The sequence below is a fragment of the Lissotriton vulgaris genome, chromosome 7, assembly GCF_964263255.1.
Source record: "Lissotriton vulgaris chromosome 7, aLisVul1.2, whole genome shotgun sequence".
Lineage (NCBI taxonomy): Eukaryota > Metazoa > Chordata > Amphibia > Caudata > Salamandridae > Lissotriton > Lissotriton vulgaris.
The window spans coordinates 645,340,054-645,365,336 of NC_141695.1; the positions used below are offsets into that span (position 1 = coordinate 645,340,054).

The 25,283-nt window shown below is 45.2% G+C and overlaps 1 protein-coding gene across 1 annotated transcript in view; it reads right to left on the reverse strand.

Annotated features, from left to right (window-relative positions):
• Positions 1 to 13,547: 13,547 nt before the first annotated feature.
• The window catches only part of CA10 (carbonic anhydrase 10 (inactive)), a 724,792-nt gene continuing 713,056 nt past the window's right edge, over positions 13,548 to 25,283 (reverse strand). The window contains exon 9 of the mRNA XM_086928760.1: positions 13,548 to 14,570. Coding sequence (XP_086784886.1) covers positions 14,548 to 14,570 — 23 coding nt within the window. The 3' untranslated portion in view covers positions 13,548 to 14,547. The remainder of the gene's footprint in view (positions 14,571 to 25,283) is intronic.

The window sequence follows — 25,283 nt, forward strand, 5'->3', positions numbered from 1 at the left end:
ATTCGGATTTGACGTATTGACGCCCTAGAAGTAGCGCCCTGAAATCTCATAGATTTCACTGCGTCACTTCTACAAGACTTTCCTGCGTTGGAACTCCCACCCTGCATACATTGTACCTGACACATGTATAATATAGTGCAGGGGTTTACAAAGTGACACATCTACTTAGATGCATCACTTTGTAAATATGGAGCAATGTGACTCATTTTTTACGCCACCGCAGCATCACAAAAAGTAGCTCAAGAACGGCGTAAGGGCCTCATAAATAAGGCCTTTACCATCTTAGGTAGGCGTAGGCACTGACAGTCACCACCTTAGAGACCATACCTAGAAAGCCTCAATTTTGTTTCCTCTTGTGCAGACTACACATAGATTGCTAAGATTTAGATTAAAATACCCATTGATAGCAGACTAGACCCTTTCTTCACATCCTTCTGAAAGAACACCTCAAACTAATGCTCTGCTCTCACTGTCCTGAACCACTGCTGTCAGGCCAGTAAGGTGTTGAAATCCTACCAGTTAGAAATGCATAGATATTGAAACTTTTCAGCCATTCTCTGCCATTTTCTGCCATTCTGAAATCCTCTACCAACTCTTTTCCTCATTTCACTTTCACCACTTTCTTCTTTGTACCCACATTTGATCAATGTAATTTAAATTTGGTGGCGGTGTGCTCTTATAGCCTGCTTGGAGGGTGTCAAAAATTAGGTTATTTATTTGGGAGAGGATGGACCCTACCAACTTAATAAACACAATTTGGTTAGGTTAAGGAAGGTTCTGAGAAAATCTCTGCTCCACTTATGGTAGCTATGGAACAAAGTAGCAGGCAATCCATGGAGAAGTGTGTGTTAAATTCAGATGGTACTAACAGTTTTAAAATAAAAAATAAAACAAAATAAAATCCACAAAGCACCTTAGAACAATAGAGAAATATGCAAAGAGGTATTGAGACACCAAGATCCTCATAATAGGATAAGGTACCGGAGATATGAATGTTAAAATTAGCCGGTCAATTCTTTTACTTTAAACTTGGTCTCTAAAATTGAAATGTGGAACGAACATGGTTTTCTTTCCCAGCTAGGACACAACCTTTATGAGAAAGCCACAACATTTTGTTCCCTTCCTTCAAAGTGGAAAAAATGACCGAATCTGTCTTTTCTACAACTGGTGGGAAAGTTACTGCTGCTCAGTCCTGTAGCCATTCGCTCCTCACGAGAAACCTCTAGGCACCAGGGTTCTCTCCGGCCAGGTTGCCTACAGGGTCATGCCTTCTCTAATCAGCTGGGCTCTTGCAGTAAGGATTCCTTCTGCCTTTGTATCTGTGAAGCAGACAAACAGGAGGCCAACCACTATGGAATGTAGTTACAGACCATGTGTGCAAGCAGGAGTTATAAGTCCCTGAGTTTTTGATTGAGTGTATTCCTTCCAGCAGTTGTCAGGAGTCTTCCTCCAGCAGGGCTTTCATTTTCAGGTGGTGCCTTCCAAGGTCCAAGAATGTTTAATGGAAGTTGAGTCGCCACATTTATCTTGCGCACTAGCCAGTTATTAGAAAAATTCCTGCTCTCAATCCTAACTATATTCTTAGAGTCCCTAACCTCCTTTTGCAGCACTTGCTATTTACCTAACTATAAAACTGTTTTGGCACAACTCTTCTGCTACCCAACTGACCTGTCTTCAGCCCCTGGGCCACTCACCTATTTAGGTAAGCTTCCCGTCCACCTGACATGGTTCATTCACAATGTCTTGCTCACTGTGACTGGAACATGGCTATCTAGGGGAGTTATGGAATGAATAGGATAAACCCTTCCTGGTAGTTCAAAGACAAAAGAGGTAGTGCTAAGGCTGTTCCTTATTCTGTCAACATTTCCTGTCCTCACCCAGACAGCTAATCCCTACTAAATGTTCAGCAGTTAACAGGTCCATTGCCTTCTTGGGCTCAGAAGTAGGCCATTGTCTTCGGAGTCAGGATCATTAAGTGTAGCACCCAAGGATGTATATTTTAGTTTGAGGTGTAATCGTTAACATGACTGGTTTTATGCCTGTTCTGGATCATGAATCCTAAAATACTTTTTTCTAAAAATATATTTCCACTCAAACTAACAAAAATGGTATACCCCCTTAGATGCAGGATTGCAGTGGAGGGCAATGGAGGGCAATGGAAGCACACCTAACTGTGGCCTCGGCGCAGGACTGAGGCTTGTTTGAAGCAAGGCAGCCGCATTGCCCAGAAATTGCCAGACAAGGCCCATGCCTAACTGCGGGTGGAAAACAGCGACAAACTTACGCAAGTCCTGCTCTACCTGTTGGATGTGATACTCCTGTACCCAATCGAAGCCCCCGCAGGATGATCCGAGGGACCCTCCACCAGCAGGCAGGCATGATTACCTGGCAGCTTGTTGGGCTGCAGCAACCCGGTGACAGAGGCTGTGGAAGCCAGTGACCTGGCGCAGAGCCGGCAGACTGATCTTTACTGCCTGAAGGATATTTGCTGTGACCTGCCAAACTGAATAAGACACCCCGCTGTAGAGGTCAGTGATTCTGCAACTTGGGTCCGGACTGCTACTCCCTCACTACACAGTCCCTGTAGGTCAGAACGACATCCAGAGCTGACGCCCAACTCAGCTCAGACTAGAACGACTTCTCTCCCTCGAGGGCTGGGAATAGTGCGCAGGTGGCTGGATTATGCTTCCCCATACACAAGGGGCAGAAGGTATTACGTGTCTGGCAAATTACTGTAAGGGAACCCTGAATGGGGGGCTTACCGACAGTTCCTCACAACTCAGACATTGCCTTTCCCTATTCTGCTATACCAAGACTTGGACTCCTGGGGGATTAGACCCATTTTTTGTCCACTAAGATGGGACAGTTGAATGCGTGGGGCGACTCAGAGCTGCCATCTACCCACTCTATGAATTCCACGGGGGCCTCCTTCAAATTGAAAGACATATCCTGAGGAAGAACTGCTGATCATCCTAAGTGGAGATGCTCGCTGATTCTGATGTACACCATACACGCCTGGTGAACCTAATCAAGCCCAGCAGTGCAGGCGATCCACTAACATAAGACCCTGCATCTTACAGTGACTAGGTATTTTTTACGGCAGCTGGTGATGATGAAAAATGACACTACTAGGTTGTCCTTTCCTGTACATGTCATGCGGAGCTACCATACCTATGTGGGGTGACCTACACCTCTACACCGCGTACCGTGCATTATATATAACAACCCCAATTATCCCTGGTGGGATACATTTTGGTTGAATTGATTTATCTTCGGAGAACTTGTTCCTCCACCCTCTTCAGATTCGAAGGGCCGTCTCAACCCTCCAGATACAGCAGGTTCCCACTGTTTGGATCCTTTTGTTTATCACAGGATTAGGATGTGGCCAATGGTCGTAGATTTTGCTGTCCTGTCCAGTCATGACAGCATTTATAATGCACTGATCCTGGACCTTACGTTACCCATAGTGCGTTACCAGTAGTGCATTACCTGTAGTGCGTTACTGGAAGTGGGCTACAGTAGCGCGAGCTGAATTTCCTAGAAAGTGCACCGTTATATGAAGGCTAACATTTACTATTAACAGGAAAAGAATATGTTGGCCGGTTATGCCGAAATCCCCTATATGAGGTAATGAGTTGTTCCCTAATGGATCTGAACGAAGTCATCATAAAGGAAAGTACAATTACTGTATTAGCAGGGGTCAAGGGGATACATACTGAACTCACTAACAAACCATATTTTATCCAAAGGGACACCAGAGGCCAAAGGAAGCCTCCTCACACCTCTACCATAGACCAAATCCTTAGGCTCCAGCTTTTATACTGGAAAACCGTCAATCTAGAGCGTGGCAGCCTCTATTTAATATTTATTCATTTAAAAACAACATTTGACTTCTTACCCAGAGATAAGTTTTAGTCAATACTAAATGAGATTGGGATACCCCCATATCTTTTACGTATGATCAGGAGACTACATGAGGGAAACTTTACCCAAATCATATTTGGGAAACATGGGGAGCTCTCCATGCCACTTGTCGTAAACAGAGGTGTCGGGCAAGGATGCGTGTTGGCACCCACTTAATTTTGTCTATACATCAATACCTTGGTAGATACGCTGAATAGGATGACCTACGATGATGCCCCAAAGATGGCTTTGAATAAAGTACCGGCATTGATGTTTGTTGACGACACGCTTCTTCTCTCCTAGTCACCAATGGGCATTCAAATATTCTCTATAGCTTTGATCTTTTGTGTAGCACTAGAGGGCTAATAATTAACATCTGTAAGACCAAATACATGGTTTTCAATCCAGCAAATTCCACACTCCTATAATCTTGCCTGAATGGTATCCCCCTCGAGAGGGTATCCACTTTTGAATATTTAGGGGTCACCCTAACTGAACACATGGACTGGTCCACACATATCCCTAAAAAGAGCCTCAAGCTGGCACAGATATTAGGGGGGCTGGCTAAAGTGCACAGGAAATCTTTTTATAAACCTATTAACCCAACTGTCGAGATTGACAAAGCGCTAAGGGTGCCAGCAAGGATGGGGCGGAACTATGGGGGTACCGCCATATAAAAAGCTTATCCAGAACCGAAAATAAGTTTGTCAGGCAGTCAACCAGTCCCCCCAGTACTCCACTGTCCCACTCCGACTTGATCATAGGCTTTAGTTGGAGGAGGTACTAGGACTTCCTGGGGCTGGGAAACTAGCCTGGTTCAAATACATCTGGAATACACTTCATAGTATTAGCAAAACGACGATGTGGAGCAATCCAATAGTGTCCTGCCCTGTAACATCTAGGACTGAACTTGCCAGAAGCTATAGGGGGCTTAAAATCGCTCTCCTTCATGCTAGCTCAACACTAGGTTCACTGACAGCAACTTTTATTGGAACAAAAGATAACTATAGTTTTGAGTCTTTCTAGATGAAATCCAGCCAGCTCTAGGTGGAAAGCTCTATGTACAGTTCAGGCATGGGCCGCTTCCTTTACATTCGGTTTCTAATAAATGGGCAGGCACCATTTTTTTAGGGTGTCCAGCCTGTGGTGAAGCCGATGAATCAAGCTCCATGTATTTATTTTTTGCTCAGCTTATTACAAAATCCAGATCGAGATGGCTGATACAACTGTGCTGAAACTTGGGGGCCCCTCATTGTGTAGAAGAATTTAGGCTCCTGAAGTTTGACAACCAACAAACTGTATTTGCTTTGGCAAGATTCTTGTTCTCTATGTGCTGTGTACACAAGCCATTCCTATGATTATATTACACGTGCCTTAGCCCAATTTCTGTGCTCTTTGGTGATGGCCAAGGCCAGTCTGAAGTGCATAGCCTTTTTAAACAGTAATAATGCTTTATTTGTTAGGAATTTTTGACAGAGAAGTGTGGGGACTAAGTGGCTCTTTTGTTGTAAATTACTATTGCATTTTAGAAAATTCTCTGTTAATATCCCAAAGTCTTGTTTGTTATCTGAATATTTTAACTGAAATGCGAAACCCCATTTTTGACTTCAATGTACACAAATAGATCTATGTTCTTAGAGGCAATATTTTTTATCCGTGTAATCTGCTTTGAAGCAGACTGAGACCATTTTAAACAGTCACAAGTCTTAAGATTAAGTTATCCTCAGATTGGAATGGACTAGACACTCACCGGGGCTGACCCCTTTAGTCCAGTTCTAGGATTCCTGGCGCTTTGTGTTGTTTCAAGTCTATAGTCCCTTCAGAGGACATTGTATAATGATCAATCGGTCATTTATTGGTCATGCGACTGTATACCTATGATGTCTGCTATGTTTATGTCTTGTATGTATTTATTACATTTGCACTTTCATTGTCACGTGATCGGAATAAAGTATTTTGATGATGATATCCCATTAAATCAGATTTTGAAATTTAATTAAGAAATATCATTGGTGGACTTTGATAGCATTTTACCAGACAGAGGTAAAGCAACTAAACATTTTATCCCACTTAAGCCTGTCCTGTGTAAAATGTATCTGGAACTACATAGTGAAATAGGTTTAAGGCCTTCAGTCAGTCTGAGAGCACACTATATATATATATATATATATATATATATATATATATATATATATATATATATATATATATATATATATATGAAGTAATCGTCTTCTTGGAAAAAAGAAGCAGGAGCCTCGGCGGGGTTAGAGGAACAGCACCGTTTTATTAAATACATGGCGAATGCATTTCGGCCGGATTGGCCTTCGTCAGCGCCTACGGTGAGTGGAAAGGAAGTCCTGACGCTCTGCCTTTGAGTGCACCATGCCGCGCACTGATAGGTGCAAATGTCCGCTCCGCCCACAGCATGGAAGAATCCTCAGGTGATAGAATTAATCAGTCCGAGCAAATCAACGGACTCCAGTATCCAGGATGCACCAGTGGCTCCCAGATGAGAATGCTGTGGGACGTTCTTGAGGTAAATCAAGAAAATAGCAGGGGGGTAGGATGCTCAGCAGAACGTAGTGACAGTCCGCAAAATAAAACAAAAAGATGCCGCCTCAAGTCCCCTGTCCTCTTCCACCATGGGTCCGAGTGTAGTGTGGCGTGAGCAGGAAGAAGGTGCAACCTGCCCTGGCTGAGATAATGGCTCGCTGTAACGCCTTCTCGGACTGCCGGCGGACCAGGAGATTTCAGTGAAGAAGAAACATATATATATATATATATATTCACTGAAAAAACCATAGGTTTCAGGCCTTATATATTTAGGAATTAGCATTTAAAAAACCTTTAAAATTCACTCAAAAAACTATACGTTTTAGGGGTGTTATATAGCTGGACATTTCACTCATAAAAAACCATTGAAATTGCTCCTATATAGTAAGTTGTACTAAATATATTTCGCGCACCCGCAATCCACTGCTGATGATGTCGCATATTACATCATTCATGACAAGGTCAGTGACATCACTGATGACATCTCAAATGACATCACTGATGACATCATCCAGTGAATGTGGTTTGCTTCGTTATTTAAATATGCATTATATATATAGCAATTTACATTGAAGAATGAGTGGATATATTAAAATAAATATTTGGATGGAGGATTTAGTAGCAGTGTAATTGACTGTTTACTTGACCAATTTATAGTGTCTCACTAAATATAGTGGATAGTGACTAAACTGTTTGAATATCTGTATCACTTTGTCAGTTGTTGTGTAAACAGGTACTCCAGTTGGTTACTAGCTCTGTGAAAGTCTGTATTAGTTATTGATTAGTTAACTGAGTATTTGTATGGGAGAGTGAATGTGTGTGTGGTTCGGTGGGGGGTGTGTGACTGCCCAAAGATGTGTGAATAGTTGATTCATTAGATATATGAAGTTAAAACTACATTTTCTAACAGTTGTTTGGGTGAGTGAATATCTTTATGGGTGTAGTGATGAGCAAATATATTTGTCAATGGTACATGTCCAACAAACTAGAAAAATAAAAGGCAGTGTATGTGTCAGTTGTTGTATATAAATAAGTGTACATAAGACTCAATGATTGTGTGAGTGACTGTATGGATAACTTTATACTTGTAATAATGATTTTATAATTCACTAAGTATGACTTACTATCTAAATGAATAGAGGAAGTTGTGTTTGTATAAGTGTGTAGCTAAGTAAATATGATCCATTGTTTGCATAAGTGAGTAGGATGACTTCATATGTGAATAGGATGTGTGCTGGTGTGTAATGTCGATTTAGGTGTATAAGTATTTTTGATAGTGTTCTATTGTTCATTGACAGCATGTATGAGTGAATCTACAGGTAAGTGATTGGATGTGTTTATACATCTATGAATCACTGAGTGGGTTTTTAGATACTTGTATTGCTGTAACAATGGATTCAAATATCATACTCTGTATTTTACAAAGAGTGATGAAAGATTTTACTAGTGTATGAAAAGGTGTATGTGATTGTCACGTGGATGATGTCATCAGTGATGTCATTTGAGATGTCATCAGTGATGTCACTGACCTTGTCATGAATGATGTAATATGTGACAACATCAGCAGTGGATTGCGGGTGGGCGAAATATAGTTAGTACAACTAACTATATAGGAGCAATTTCAATGGTTTTGTATGAGTGAAATGTCCAGCTAACTATAACATCCCTAAAACGTATAGTTTTTTGAGTGAATTTTAAAGTTTTTTTTAAATGCTAATGCCAACTAGCCCACCAGGAGCCTCCAGTATGCGCCAGGGGGCTGCATTGCAGAGAGGTGTAATGAGGCCACACCCTTTTTTACACCTCTCTGCAATGCAGCCCCCGTGCATGTTTGAAGAGGGGGAACTAATTCCCCTTGCATACTGGGGCCCCTGGGGGCCAACTAGCCCACCTGGAACCTCCAGTATGCGCCAGGGGGCTGCATTGCAGAGCTGTAATGAGGCTATGCCTCTTGTTACGCCTCTCTGCAATGCAGCCCCCTGCCGCATTTGCAGAGGGGGAACTAATTCCCCTTGCATACTGGGGGGTCACTGGGGGCCAACTAGCCCACCAGGAGCCTCCAGTATGCGCCAGGGGGCTGCATTGCAGAGAGGTGTAATGAGGCCACACCCTTTTTTACACCTCTCTGCAACGCAGCCCCCGTGCATGTTTGAAGAGGGGGAATTAATTCCTCATGCATACTAGGGGTCCCTGGGGGCCAACTAGCCCACCTGGAACCTCCAGTATGCGCCAGGGGGCTGCATTGCACAGAGGTGTAATGAGGCTATGCCCCTTTTTACACCTCTCTGTAACGCAGGCCACTGGCGCGTTTGCAGAGGGGGGACTAATTCCCCTTGCATACTGGGGGTCCCTGGGCAATATCTGCCCAAACACCGATATTCCGAACGATTGAAAATGACTTTTGTTGAGAAACATTTGGATTTGGAGTATCATGTCCTATACTTTGGAATTTTTGAAAAACTGCCTTTGAGGATGCTATAAATTACTCAAGTCTGCCCGAATTGTGTGGGTAAAATTGATAGCTAGTCACTTTGAATAAGAATGTACTTACGTTTTGTCTAACATTTGGAAGAAATATCTAGTTATATGACAATAGGATATCGACATAACTTGAAGGAAATAGGAACACCCTGAAGAAGTTCTGTTTTACAGAACGAAACGTTTCGGCTGGCTGTGGTACATAAACTTAAGGAAAATAAAAGCATTTGAATATACACCAAGATTCAGCGCTTCAATAAGGACTCTAAGTGATATTATTTGATTGGACTTATTGTGCAAGTGGTGCTGTGCCAAACTTTGGAATATTCTCCACTACTCTCTACTACTTACTCTCTCCTACTCCACTACTCTCTAATACTCACTCTCTACTACTCATTCTGTACTACTCTACTACTCTCTACTACTCTCTCTCTACTACTCACTCCCTACTGCTCACAATCTACTACTCTTAACTACTCACTCTCTACTACTCTCTACTTTCTACTACTCACTCTCTACTACTCTCTCTCTACTACTCACTCTTTACTACTCACTCTCTACTACTCACTCTCTACTTCTCACTCTCTACTACTCTCTACTACTCACTCTCTACTACTCTCTCTCTACTACTCACTCTCTACTACTCACTCTACTACTCACTCTCTACTACTCTCTACTACTCACTCTCTACTACTCTCTCTCTACTACTCACTCTACTACTCACTCTCTACTACTCTCTACTATTTTCTCTCTCTGCTACTCACTCTCTACTACTCTACTACTCACTCTCTACTAATCACTCTCTACTACTCACTCTTTACTACTCTCTACTACTCACTCTCTACTGCTCTCTACTACTCACTCTACTACTTACTCTCTACTACTCTCTACTACTCACTCTCTACTACTCACTCTCTACTACTCACTCTACTATTCACTCTACTACTCTCTACTACTCACTCTCTGCTACTCTCTCTACTGCTCTCTACGACTCTACTGCTCACTCTCTACTCTCTATTACTCACTCTCTACTCTCTACCTCTCTACCTCTTTCTACTTCTCTCTCTACTAGTCTCTACCTCTCTACCGCTACCTCTCTACCTCTACCTCTCTACCTCTACACCTCTACCTCTCTACCTCTCTCTACACGCACACATATACACATATATATATATATATGCATATGCATTTATATATATGTATGTATATATATATACATACATATATAAACATATATAATCTGTATATCTATATAAATACAAATATAAATGCATGCATACATATACATATATGCATACATATGCATGTTATTTACATGAAAGTTTAAAAAACACTAATAAAAGCAAAGCTAAAAAGCCACCTCATTACAAACAGAATGGCTTTAACTTAAACGATGGCGAGATCTATTGCATTTTCAATGCTTGTTTACTTTGGTTCCATCAAGAAGGCATTCAGATGTGTCACACATTTGCCATAAATTCTGAATGTTAGCACTCTAGTTGCTCATTAGATCACTGTAGTAAAGCTACTGCTCACCAGGGAAGTCTGCTGCTGGTATTCAAAGTGCATGTTTCAGTCTGCATGTCAGAATTTTTTTAATGAAATAGAAGAGGATTTGAGAAGTCACTCAAAATGTGCCCTAATTTTTCTTTCTGAAGCACTAAGCATACTTTCTATGGCAAAATGAACCCCCTCATTTTGTTCCTTTTTAAATTAAATGTTTTCAGACTTACCACTTCATTCCAATCAAGATGGCTTCTGGTGTGCCATACTTTTGTCATAAGTAAGACTGTTAGCGCTCTAGTTGTTCTTTAGAACACTCTGGGACATTCTGTCATTGGGCTATACTTGGGCTACATCTGGGTGATATTTGGGCTACATTTAGGCTCTTTTGTCTCTGGTGGCCATCTTGGGAGACTGCATTTCAGAATGTTTTAATGAAATTGAAGAGGATTAGGAAAGTCACTCAAAATGTGCCCTAATTTTTCTTTCTGCAGCACTAATCATACTTTCTATGGCAAAATATACCCCCTCATTGTGTTCCTTTTTAAATTAAATGTTTTCAGACTTACCACTTCATTTCAATCAAGATGGCTTCTGGCGTGCCATACTTTTGTCATAAGTAAGACTGTTAGCGCTCTAGTTGTTCTTTAGAACACTCTGGGACATTCTGTCATTGGGCTATACTTAGGCTACATCTGGGTGATATTTGGGCTACATTTAGGCTCTTTTGTCTCTGGTGGCCATCTTGGGAGAATTTTTTAATGAAATTGAAGAGGATTTGAGAAGTCATTCAAAATGTGCCCTAATTTTTCTTTCTGCAGCACGAATAATACTTTCTATGGCAAAATAAACCCCCTCATTGTGTTCCTTTTTAAATTAAATGTTTTAAGAGTTACCCCTTTATTCCAATCAAGATGGCTTCAGGTGTGCTATACCTTTGTAATAAGTAGGACTGTTAGTGCTCTAGTTGTTCTTTAGAACACTCTAGGAGGCTTCAGTAGAAAACGAAGGAATCAACTGTCAGTCTCTGTCCTTGTTGGATGTACATGTTTTACTGAGAATGTCAGACTTCATACTCACATGACTTAGAAAGATAATGTGAATTTACAGAAAATATGCTTTCAGTTTAGCTTATAGATCCCCTTCCAAACCACTGTGGGAAAAGCATGAGATAATAGTTTTCTTTCAAACATGATTCATGATATCACAGCAGAAGGCTTTTTCACATGGTAAAATCACCTTAGAACACACCACAATTCCTAAAATGAGTATGGTACCATCAACAAATGAAATGTAACAAAAGTCCTAAAACCCTCTATTAACTACAATGTTTTTTAATTAGGTGCTATCATGTATATTGGTCCCAAGATGGCTGCCAACACTTCTTGGATGAAGTGCTGACAGCCAATCAGATCAGATGTGTGGTTAGGCTCCGCCCAGATATATATGTGTTTTTGAAGTTAATTTTCATAAAAACCACTGGAGCAATTTTCACCAAACATAGCAAAGGCACATCTGCATACCAGTCCCTACAATTTTGCAAAGTTTGGCGTTATTCCATTCAGCGGTTCGGGCTGTAGACTTGTCAGACCGTCCTATGGAAATTAACATGGGGAAAACACGTTTTGGGACCCCCCTTTTTTTTCAGACTCCACTTCACAAATCCCCTCAAAACTTTCAGGGAAGGAGCGGAGTGGAGCTGGCCAAAATTTTGGAAAATTATACGCAAATTCCTCAACCGGCTGCAAAGTTATTCCCAATAGAATGTTGCGGATTTCCTATGGTAGCTAATCCTATCTATCTATATATATATATATATATATATATATAGTGCCACTTCTCAATGTATTAGGCACCCTACCTTGTGGGCTTAAGAGATAATTTTTAGGGAGAATTTATTAATATGTAAAAATAGTTTTCCAGCATGGTGAAGATACTCTTCCTTGTCATATGTTACTGCAGTGCTGTCAAACTGTGGCCGAACCAGAGCACAGCGGTGCTCGTGGCAGGCATATATTTTAATCATTTAAGTGGGTGCCGTAAATACACACAGCAGCCCACATATGACTTTTAACCGTCAATGTCATTGGTGCATTTTAGCTTCAATTTAGAGTGAAATCACAAAGGCCAAACATGAAGGTCCATTTGCACAGCTTATGTTTTGGGGGAAGCACTTTACTACTGTTAGCAGTGGTAAAGTACATATAGTTTTAAAGCCAGCAAATTCGAACATGAAAAAATAGGGAGATCACTACATAAATTATGTAATGGCTTACTTACACAGTGCCTGGACCAAAGAAAGACCTTACATGAGCATGGCCAAATGTCAGATCCAATAAGTTCTTGAGATAGTGGCAGCTCTAAGTGCAGTGAGAGAATCCCTGAGCCTTCTAGGCAAAACAAGAGGTTATGCACAAGGGGATTCTGGTATAGGAAGTTTGAGTACTTTCAGAGATGCTACTTAATTATACCATTAGTGATGTTATTGCTCATTTGATTTGTAAAAGCACCTGTAACAAGGTGTGTGCATTGATTACACAACTGGGAGACATATGGAGGCAGAGCTCACAATAACTTGTGTCTTTCAGTGGGTGTTAGGTTTTTGATCAATGCAGAATCCATCTTGTCCCTATTATTTGCCTCATCCATGTGATCACAGAGACAATCCATTAATTATTCCAGGGTATAGTTTAGTGTAGATTCAAGCAGGGTTACATTTATTAGTGATCTAAATTTAGTTTTATTAATGGACCGCGCAGCTTTACTATAACCTCAGGGTTGTATGCATGTGCAGAGTCCTAAGCTTGGCACCAACTTCAACAATTTTTATTTTAATGTCTTCTTTGTTTGGCAAATCCTTTTCACAAATTAAGCCTGTGATAACCATAAAAATATGTTTTGTAAGTGCTGATATTGATCAATTCAATCAGGTACCTGTTCATACAATTCCTTTTCAAATGTGATCATTTGGATAATTTGATTTCTTATATATATATAATATATATATATATAAAATGAATAAAACACTGGTGTTGTATATGAAATGGTTCAGTAAACCCAAACCTATTTATTAGATCCAATGCTCAAATACAGAAAATGCATGGAAGATAGTAACTAAACACACTGGATTACCATTACAAACAAAGAAATGGCATAAGCTTTTTGAGAGCATTGTGTTCTTCAGAACTGCAACACTTGGAAATATTTCTATCAAATTGCATGGTGATGTTTATAGATGTGTTAAATGTAAGAGTTTACAGAATGGGAGTTGATGATCAACAGTAAATTTCAGCTGTTTTTGTTCGCACCGAAGTCTTGTGTGGTTGAGGGGGTAGGAAAAACCTTAAACACAGAAATTGCTTTGCAAATTGTTTTAACATAATGTAATGAACGTCAGGAGAAACAAACACACAAGGAAAAGACACAAGTATACTGCAGCCACAGTAGACTTATTTTCAGGAATGGAAATAAATCAAGCACAGCTGTACTACATTAACTTAAGCACATTTATTGATATTGTTAACATTAATCCAACACAATGATCGATCAGAAATCAGAAAACTATAAATGGACAAATATCGTTGTGAAAAAGGGAAGTATTAATATATTTTCTAATTCTGTGGCAATATAGTTTCAATACTTATCTCTTGATATATCCTTTACTTAAATACAATGCAGGATGCATAGCCGTCCTTGTTAACTTCTTTGTTCTGTATTCATAGAATCCGTTATTGATACAGTAACGTATGGAGAACTTTCCAAATACTTCTTGCATACAGAACAGAAATCCATGTAGTCGTATACAACTGTGTGAGAATGTCAAATGGCTGGAAGGCTCAAAATCCTCTATATGTAGCTGAATAAGCTCGAGGAAACGTTATCCAAAAATCAGACTTAAATATTGTCTTTCAAGACAGATCCTATGAATGAAATTTAAGCTGATTTGTCATCTTTGCAGTTTTTGTTACTCTTTGCAGAAAGTTTGCACATGTTAATTCCCATATAGCGTACAAAATGCAGGTTATTTGCACTGTTGTTTATAGTGATTCCTATGGAACTGTCGCATTTTGTCGAGGCTGTGGTTCCTTGTGGCACTGTATATTGTGATTACTTCAGAAGCCATTCATTAACTGTAAAAAGACAGTGAAAAACAATGAGGGTTAAATATTTATTTTCCGCTCACATTTTAACAAGCCTGATGAATGAGGGCTGTTTGAAATTACTATATATCATAAAACATACTACATAATATTTGAATATCTTGTATGAGCAATGGTTTAAAACTGTAACCCTCCACATGCCATACAGGTGCTTCAGGGGCTATAATGAACTTGTATGAATATGGTTTATAAATGACACATTTATTGTATGTCTGCTTTGTACATCTACCAATGAACACAATATCTCGTCTTCAAGCCTCTGGTTCTGCCCTTGGCAGTAGGCAGTGGTGCGGGTAGTCAAGACCATTGTATTCTTTTTGCACACCTACATTTCATAGTGTGTCATAGAACAAATATATATTGCTAATAAGCACTTAATGTTGATCTATGAGTATTTTTCTGTGGCACTTTACCATTGTAAATTCAGAAACAATGTCAGTGCTGCATAACCAGAAAACCATTTTTAACAAAACCAATAGTTTTGGTTTTGGTATAGTAAAAGAGAGTTTAACACTAACACTACTGTTAACTTCAGACAGTATTATGACAACTAATATTAGATATAATACAAATCTAATAGTTTGATATTTTTGCCATGTTTTTTCCACATGCTGTGCTGTGAAGTTTATAGCCCTTTCTTTAAAGTTTCAAAAATAGTGTTTCCTCCATGTGTCAGGGTCCTACACACTTTATCTAAAGCATGTGCTGTTGAGCATATTATCATTTTCAGATGAAAATGGAGAACCATCTCCATCAGTTTTGCATCTCATATATGAATTTAGTGGAGCTGTGCAAAACCTTTGTCCACAATTGCATGTGACTTAAGACGGTGGGAGGGAACGTGGTGGCAGGTTGAAAAACCGCTGCGAGTGTTGCTTTCCCTCTCTCGGACCGTGGCCTGTGTACAAAATTAACTTCTCAGTCATGCCTTGTGAGAAAGTGGGTTTCTGTTGCAGTACCCCCTCCCCTTTTTTGCTGGATTTCTGATGCACTTTTACTTGATGTGCCCTGGGTCTCTGCCAATCAGGCACCCAAGGCCTGTGTTCTTCCCCCCAAAACCAAAACCAAATTGGCATCTCTGTCAACAGGTCAGCCCCTGTAAATGGAACCACAGGTACCCAGGGTACGGTGACCAGGGAAGACCTCTAAGGTCTGCAGCACTTATTGTGCCACCCTTAGAGACCCTGTGCCCTGACACACACACACTCACACACTGCTTTTGCAGGCTGCATGTCTTGGTGCAGAACAAAACACAGAGTCGACATGGCACACATCCCTGTTTGCCATGCCCACAAAACACTGCCCCGGCATACCTCAGTCACCCCTTTAGCTGGGTGTCCTATGCCAATGGTGTGGGTACAGGTGCATGTGCCCTGAACCCCTACAGTACCCAGATCCATTCCTGGGCACAGTAAGTGCAGTGCTGCCATTAAGAGTATATGGTGCTGGGAGGTTGGCATTACGAACTCTACAGCACCATAATGGCTACACTGAAGACTGAGAAGTTTGGTATCAAACTTCTCAGCAAATTAAACGCACACTGATGCCAGTGTGGGATTTAATGTAAAATGTATGACAGAGGGCAACTTAGAGTTGCCCCCTGAACCTAACCCACAACCAACGTCCTGACTGAGAGGCTGCTTAGGCTGCCACCCAGCAGACATGTTGCTGGACCCCTGGGTAGAGAGCCATCCGCTCTCATGGGCCTATAACAATGCACATCGTGGGGCGAGGTGCAAGGCCTCCTCCCCCAGGATGGGCACGGGAAGCTTCAAAGACATGCCGCTTTTGTGACCCTCTCTACACAACTTGCTGTACTCAGCAACTGGTCCCCACCGGTTCTGACCCCCACTCTGGCGGGAAGACTGGCGGGAAAACCCAAGTGAGGAAAGGGGGTGTGCCAGCTTCTGCCAACCCCACCCCTCAGGGGGGAGGAGGCGAGGTGAAGCACAACTCTGGGCTGCTGCCCTCTTGAGGATGGGGAATCCCTGACCTCTCTCTACCTGTAACACCCCTAAATGTAGTATTTAGGGGCACCCTGAACCTTCCTCCCTCAGATGCCGATTCTGAAACTACCAAGAAGAACAAGAACATAGAAGACCTGCTGTGCAGCTGCTAGCAAGAGGACAATACCAACTGACTTGGTTCCAGCCCCACAGGCCTGTCGACCCTCAAAAACCCCGAAGGACCTGACTGACTTGCTCATCCAAAGACTAGGACTCCCACGAGCAGTGGTTCTGCTCAAAGATCGACAACTCCTGGTGCCAGCCAGGAACCGCAAATCCAGCCCACTCTGCACCCGCCGAGCCAGGCCCGTGCCAAAGACCACAAGGACGCCCCCCCCTGGTGACTGTGACCAAGAATCCAGCACCCAAGGACCCTCCTCGACTCTCCTGACGACGCCTGCAGTCTCACTAACAGGGACCCCTGCAGTGGGTAAGATTTCCCGACAACAACATACACCCCCGCACCCGGCGCCCCATGGACCCCTGAGCCCAACTCCTGGGTGTCTACCTAACCTACAGCTTCCCAACTTACCTCTCGAAGTGATGGTCACACCTGAAGAATCTCCGTCCTCGAGCTTGCAGCCTTTTTTTCGTCTTACAGCTTTCCTATTGAAATACATTGGGCGCCCGACGGCCCAAAAGCACCCAGCACCCAGCCGCCCGAGTGCCACTGGAAGTGCAGCATCTGTTCTATTCTACTTCCCCACTTGCCTTATGTAAGTGACCAGAAGCTCAGCTCCCACAGCCACGTTGCCTGCCTGCCAGCAGCCACCAACCAAAGGCCTAGGCTAACATTGGGCCTACTCACTCTGCACCCGGCTGCCCCTGTGCCGCTGAGGGTGTAACAACTGTACCTACCTGAACCTGGGTGACCCCTGAGTCTTGCCCCAGAACCTTAACTCTGCCAGTCGAGTACTTACCTGAAAGCCGATAACTCACATTTTCTCCATAGGGTAACATTGGCTGGTTTTCACTTGGAAATTCTTCTATGTGTCGAGTTTGAATCTTTGAAATATTCACTAAAAATCATTCGATCAACGAAAACTGTTACCAGGAGAGATCCCAGTGCTGGATCATTTTGCCCAGCACTGACCCTAAAAAGTAATTACAACTGTGATTTTCCGATAACCTGATTTTCCCCCAATATGATAACATTGCCTGGTTTTTGCCAGTGTCGATTTTTGAAACATACAAATATTCCTTATAAATCGCCTGTGCAACAAAAACAATTTATTTCAACTGTTTACAGGAGATGCACCAGGGCTGAATCCAGGATCCAGCCCTGAGTAAGAAAAACATACACAAAGTTATTGATATTACATTTTACTTAAAACTCCCATTGAGCTCAATGTTATCATTGTGTTGCATATTACAACAACTGTATCTATTGCATTGAAAAGTCTATTGCTATTTGAAAGTATTCAACTGTTAGCATCTCATTCTGAGAAAGTATTTTTATACCTACTCGTGGTTCTAAAATAAAACAACAATATATTTTTATATACAAAACTATTGGCCTAGAGTTCAATTCTTGAGTGTGTGAGACCATTTGCTGTCTGAGTGTGTGAGACCATTTGCTGTCTGAGTGTGTACAACAAATGCTTTACACTGTCCTCTGATACTGCCTTACTGCTCGACCAAGCTACCACTGTAGAGAGTAAGGTTATATCTAACTTTAACCTCCGCCAAACCTCTGGGGACTGTGGACTCTATGCACACTGTACCTTACTTTGGCGCAGTATATACAGAGCCACTTTCTTACATGCCTACACTTCTCATTTGTGTACTCGAAAACATGCTTTGTAATACAGTACGTCAACTGTGGTGTTTAGCACCCCGGTAAGCTGACACAATTGCTCTTTTTAAGGGTCCGGGTTCCGTTGATGGTTGTCCCGCACCCTCACCGGCCGCGCCTTGGGGCTGCCCATGTGCTGTCGAAGTGCTCGCCAAGGAGCGGTCTGTAATGCATCGACTTTCCTTCTGACAGACAGGTGGTGGCGACGATTATTCAGAGCCTGGCAAAAGAGCACAGTTTTTCCCCCACGCTCCATAATGGAGCAGCATGCCGACACAGCAACTGCTTAATCGGTTGTAGTTTGGACTCCTCTGAGTGAAGGATGACTACAATGACAGCTTCAAAGGCTACAAAAAAACCATGTCAGGGCCTGAGGTATAGGTTTTGAGTCTCCTGCAAGGTGTACGCTGCAGTAAAGGAAGTACGTCACTTCAAATGAAAAGCAGAGCTCAAGGTCTCTGTTCATTTTTGAAACGGCAAAGGTAGAGTTTCCAGGTTAGCTCAAAATAACACCAGTCAATGTCAGTTGATGTCCACTAGTTTGACGACAGACTCTTGAGCTAAGCCCCCACCCCCCTCTTCAGGGGTACAAGCCGGGTAAAGAAAGAGATTTCTATTCCTTTAAAGGTGGCATCTCGCAGATGTATGCATAGAACACACAGTGTTTAATAAGTATGAACTTCTTTTGCAGTAAGGACATTAACTTCTCCGGGCACTCACCACTCTATAAACAGGCTCCCGCACTTGCTTTGGAAAAAGCCCCTGGGTGGGCCAAATCCCAGGGCATAGTTTTAAAAAAAGGAGGGGGCACATGGGCCGACCTCCTGAGGCTGTTGGTGCCCAAGGGACCACCACCTACCCTGGGCTACATTTATAAAAAATTAGGGGAGCACATGGTTCCCCTCTCTTGAGGTTCTATAAGTGCTGGGGACCACCACCTCCCCAGGGCTAAATAATGCCTAATGGGGCCCCTGCGGACCCCCAGGACCCAAGGGCCACCCCCTCCATGGGACCAAATACTTTTAAAACAATGGAAAAGGGGCCATTTGGCACCCCCTCCCAGGGTACATACTGACACTGGGGAGCACAAAGGAAAAGAGTTGTGTGGGAAGTCAGCAGGTATAGTTACGTGAACTAACTATTACTTACATACCCACAATGCACTGCTTATGACCTCACATATGACATCACTCATGAAATGGTCAGTAACATTACTTATAACCACTCATACACCAACTCACACACAGATCCACAGACCCACACAACCAGTCACACACCAACTTACTCATCCATTGTCACTCACATATCCACTCACTCACTCATACAGCCGCTTACATAAACACTCACTCACCCATACATTACGTATCACAACCACTCACTCACCTATACAACTACTCAGACACCCATGTATTCACCCATACAGCCACTCACTCATACAAACTTTCAACATAACCACTCACAACCCCATTCAACAACCCACATACTTATCTAACCACATACATACCCATGCAACTACTTAGATATCCATTCACGCACCCATACAACCACTCAAATACCTGCTCACTCACACATACAGACACTCACTCTCCAATACAGCCACTTACACACTAACTCCCTTAACCAAACACCCACTCAAACTTCCACTCACTCACACATATGGCAACCTTTACACCCAGTAACTCACTCAAACAGTCAGTCACACAGCCACCCATACAGCCACTCACACATTCACACACCCAAGCATACAGCCACTCACACAACCACTCACTCACCTATACAACTACTCACACATCCAGATACAGACCCATAGAACCACGCACCTCCACTCACACCCCCACACACACCCACCCAATCACTCATACACCTACTCACACACCCACACAACTATTTGCACAGCCACTCACACACCCATACAGCCACTCAGACAACCACTCAAAAAGGAATGCACACAGTCACACACATAATGTGTTCGAAGTAGTAGCACTCATTAGTAGTACACAAAGTATAGTTATTCAACTTTGTAGTAGCTTAGTATGTATCTTTAAGTCTCAGAAACTTTTAGAAAACACTAACACTCACTGGATGATGTCATTTGAGATGTCATTTAAATTGTCATCAGTGATATCACTGACCATGTCATGAGTGAAGTAATATGTGAGGGGGCTTTAAGCAATCAATCAATCAATCAATCAATCAGTGACACTTATAAAGCGCGCTACATACCCGTAGGGTCTCAAGGTGCTGGGGGGGGGGGGGGGGGGTGCCGCTACTGCTCGAACAGCCAGGTCTTCAGCTTCTTCCTGAAGGAGAGGTGGTTTTGGGTCAGGCGCAGGTCGGGAGGGAGGGAGTTCCAGGTCTTGGCGGCCAGGTAGGAGAAGGACCTTCCTCCTGTAGTCGCTCTTCGGATGCGGGGGACGGCGGCGAGGGCGTGGTTGGCTGATCGGAGGTGGCGTTTGGGAGCGTAGAAGTTGACTCGGCTGTTGAGGTAGCTCGGGCCTTGGTCGTGTAGGGCTTTGTGTGCGTGGGTGAGGAGGCGGAATGTGATTCTCTTGTTGACGGAGAGCCAGTGAAGGTCTCTCAGATGTCCGGAGATGTGGCTGGATCGTGGGATGTCGAGGATGAGTCTGGCTGAGGCGTTTTGGATCCGCTGGAGTCTCTTCTGGAGCTTGGCGGTGGTGCCGGCGTAGAGGGCGTTGCCGTAGTCCAGTCGGCTGGTGACGAGGGCCTGGGTGACGGTCTTCCTGGTCTCTGTGGGGATCCACCAGAAGATCTTTCGTAGCATGCGTAGGATGTTGAAGCACGCCGAGGAGACGTTGTTGACTTGCCTGGTCATGGAGAGGGAGGAGTCCAGGATGAAGCCCAGGTTTCGTGCATGGTCTGTCGGTTTGGGTGCGGTGCCCAGGGCGGGAGGCCACCAGGAGTCGTCCCAGGCGGAGGGTGTGGAGCCCAGGATGAGGACCTCCATCTTGTCCGAGTTCAGTTTCAGGCGGCTGGTCGTCATCCACTCGGCTACCTCTTTCATCCCTTCGTGCAGGTTGGCTCTGGCGGCGGCGGGGTCGTTGGTCAGGGAGAGGATCAGCTGGGTGTCGTCGGCGTAGGAGATTATGCTGAGGTTGTGTTTGCGTACGATGGCCGCGAGGGGGCTCATGTAGACGTTGAAGAGGGTGGGGCTCAGAGATGATCCTTGGGGGACGCCGCAGATGACTTCGGAGGCCTCTGACTTGTACGGTGGTAGGCGGACTCTCTGTGTTCTTCCGTCGAGGAAGGAGATGATCCATTCCAGCGCCTTGTCCTGGATTCCGATGTTGCTGAGGCGCCGTACTAGGGTGCGGTGGCAGACCGTGTCGAATGCCGCGGAGAGGTCTAGGAGGATGAGGGCCGCTGTTTCTCCATTGTCCATCAGGGCTCGGATGTCATCGGTGGCGGCGATGAGGGCGGTCTCGGTGCTGTGTTTGGCTCGGAAGCCGGACTGTGATGGGTCGAGGGATCCGTTCGTCTCGAGGAAGGCGGCCATCTGCTTGTTGACGGTCTTCTCGATGACTTTGGCTGGAAACGGGAGAAGCGAGATGGGGCGGTAATTCTTGAGGTCGGTGGGGTCCGCTGTTGGTTTCTTGAGTAGAGCGCTGAGTTCGGCGTGTTTCCAGCTCTCAGGGAAGATGGTGGTGTCGAAGGATGTGTTGATGATGTCTCGCAGGTGGGGTGCGATGACAGCGTCGGCCTTGTTGAAGACGTGGTGAGGGCAGGGGTCGGTCGGTGATCCGGAGTGGATGGAGTTCATCGTGCGGATGGTGTCTTCGGTGCTGATCGGGGTCCAGGCGTGGAGGGTGGTGGTGGGGGGGGGTGGTTGGTCGGTCATGGTGTGCGTCGGTTGGTTGTTGAAGCTGCTGTGTATGTCCGTGATCTTGTTGTGGAAGTATGAGGCGAGGGAGTTGCAGAGGTCTTGTGATGGGGTGATGTCGTTGTTTCCTGCGCTGGGGTTGGAAAGCTCTTTCACGATGTTGAAGAGTTCCTTGCAGTTGTGTGCGTTGTTGTCCAACCGGTCCTTGAATGCTGTTTTCTTGGCGGCGCGGATCAGCTGGTGGTGTTTCCGGGTGGCAAGTTTGTAGGAGGTCCTGTTGTCCGGTGTCGGTTCCCTTTTCCAGACTTTCTCGAGGGCTCGGCAGTTCTTCTTGGAGCTCTTGAGTTCGTCGGTGAACCATGGGGCCTTCTTGCTGCCGGGTCTGCTAGGCGGGGTCCTCAGCGGGGCGAGTTCGTCCGCGCAGTTGCTGATCCACTTCGTGAGGTTGTCTGCGGCCTGGCTGGGGTTCGCTGAGCTGGCAGGAGGGTGCTGGCTCAGGGAGGTGGCGAGCTGGTCTGCTGTGATCTTGTTCCAGCTTCTGCGGGCGGCCTGTTGCTGGTGATGGTGGGTCGTCGTTCTCTTGAAGGTGAAGTGGACGCAGCTGTGGTCCGTCCATTGAAGCTCTGTGGCGTGGCTGAAGTCGATGTCTGTGCTGGATGAGAAGACGGCGTCGAGTGTGTGTCCGGCGAGGTGGGTGGGGGTGGACACCAGTTGCTTGAGTCCCAGGTTGGCGAGGTTGTCGAGCAGGGTGCTGGTGTTGTGGTCGTTGTTGTTCTCCAGATGGAAGTTGAGGTCTCCCAGGAGGATGTAGTCAGCGGAGGGGAGGGCATGCGGGCTGACGAAGTCGGCGATGTCCTCGCTGAATTGCGTGCGTGGTCCAGGGGGTCGGTAGATCAGGGTGCCTCTGAGGGTGGTGTTCGGGTTGGTGTGGATCTGGAAATGCAGGTGTTCGGCGCTGGCCAGGGTGTTGTCGGTGCTGGTCGTGAGACGGATGGAGTTCCTGTGGATGATGGCGATGCCTCCTCCCATCTGGTTGGCGTTTCGGTCCCTCCGGACGATCTTGTAGCCCTCTGGGATAGCGATGGCGATGTCGGGAGCTGAAGAGGCGTTCATCCAGGTCTCCGTGAGGAAGGCAACGTCAGGGGCTGTGGCGTCTAGGAGGTTCCAGAGTTCGATGGCGTGTCTGTGGACGGAGCGGGTGTTGAGCAGGATGCACTTGAGGTGGGTGCTGCTGGTGTTCGACTTGGCGGGTGCTGGAGCGGGGCTGGTCCGGATGCAGGAGAACTTGCAGGCGTGGCAGCTGAAAGGTCCGTGGGTACGTCTAGGGGTGGCTTGGTGGCAATCTGGGAGTCGGCCGGTGTTGAGAGCGATGAGGGTGGCGGCTGAGTACGTCAGGCGGGTAGGTCGGGATCTTCGAGGTCCAGGGGTCCTGGCGCTGGGCGCGATCCGGTCGCAGACGGGCGCAGACGGGCTTACCTTTGGCGCGCCTTCGGCGCACAATCGGCGCACCCGCTGCGCGTGACCGCTGCGCGTTCGCACGGTCGCCATTTAAGGCGAAGTGCGCGGGTGGGCGGAGCAGCTGGGAGGCGGGAGCGGGGAGGGTTACAGAAGACAAAAAAGGGGCGGGGACAAGCGGCGGTGGCGGGAAGGGAGGGCGGAGGGCGGCGAGGTAGGCGGACAACAAGGAAGGAGAGCAAACACGGGGAGAATGAAATTACAAAAAACAGGCACAAATAAACGATAAAACAAGGGAAAAATGCGAGTTAAACCAAGCAGGCACAAATTCGCGTCAAAACAAGGGCAAAAACAACCGCAGCGCCGGTAGCCGGCAAACGAGGCAGCAGCGAGGCAGAGGGCAGGCAAGGGGCACACGCAGCAGCTGGTGGCCGTGCGGCGCGGGGGTGTCCCACAAGTGGGTCACACTCACCTGCGTTGCACGGTCGCCATTTAAGGCCAAGTGCGCGGGTGGGCGGAGCAGCTGGGAGCGGGGAGGGTTACAGAAGACAAAAAAGGGGCGGGGACAAGCGGCGGTGGCGGGAAGGGAGGGCGGAGGGCGGCGAGGTAGGCGGACAACAAGGAAGGAGAGCAAACACGGGGAGAATGAAATTACAAAAAACAGGCACAAATAAACGATAAAACAAGGGAAAAATGCGAGTTAAACCAAGCAGGCACAAATTTGCGTCAAAACAAGGGCAAAAACAACCGCAGCGCCGGTAGCCGGCAAACGAGGCAGCAGCGAGGCAGAGGGCAGGCAAGGGGCACACGCAGCAGCTGGTGGCCGTGCGGCGCGGGGGTGTCCCACAAGCAAGGACCAAAAGAAACAGAGCAACGTCACGTTTTAAAGATTTGGGGTTGATAATTGCGAAGCGCCTGCTTACTAAACGATGGAAACACCCAGACCCTCCTGAATTGATTAGATGGAAACGATCTCTTGCGAATTGGGCCCAAGCAGAAAGCACAGCACTACATAGGGAGGAAAAGTCAGGGCTACGCAGGTTCCCCATAGCGCAATACTGGGGCACTATATTCTCAGCATTTACCAACGAGAGCACTGATGATGCAGACGCCACTCGCCAGATGTGCGCATAGTATCCATGCGGGTGACCCTAGGATGTAGGAGATGCGATATTAATGGAAGGGAATTGCTACCTATTAGACACTGTGGCGTAGTTGACATTCGATGTGGTAGACCACATGCACCCTTTGCCTGTCAGGGGACACACCGACATTCTACAGCCCCCTCAGAAATTTACATAGATTGGTGCCCTACCTTGAGACACTCCCCCGCGGTAGGGATACGGATACAGGGACCTATGCATAGCCCGGCGAAGAATGCTGGAAATCATAAACTTAATGACAGCCTCTTTATCTTTTTGCTTCAAATAACTTGTTAGGAGTAGTTAATTGGAAAATGAATATCTTATTGGTGAACCCCCATCTTCTCTCATTCCGTTCCATTGTCAAGCCTTGTGGTTGGGGATCAAAGTGACTATTCTTGGGTTTCCATTGTGCCTTTTTTAGCGATGTATACGTTAAATGTGCCT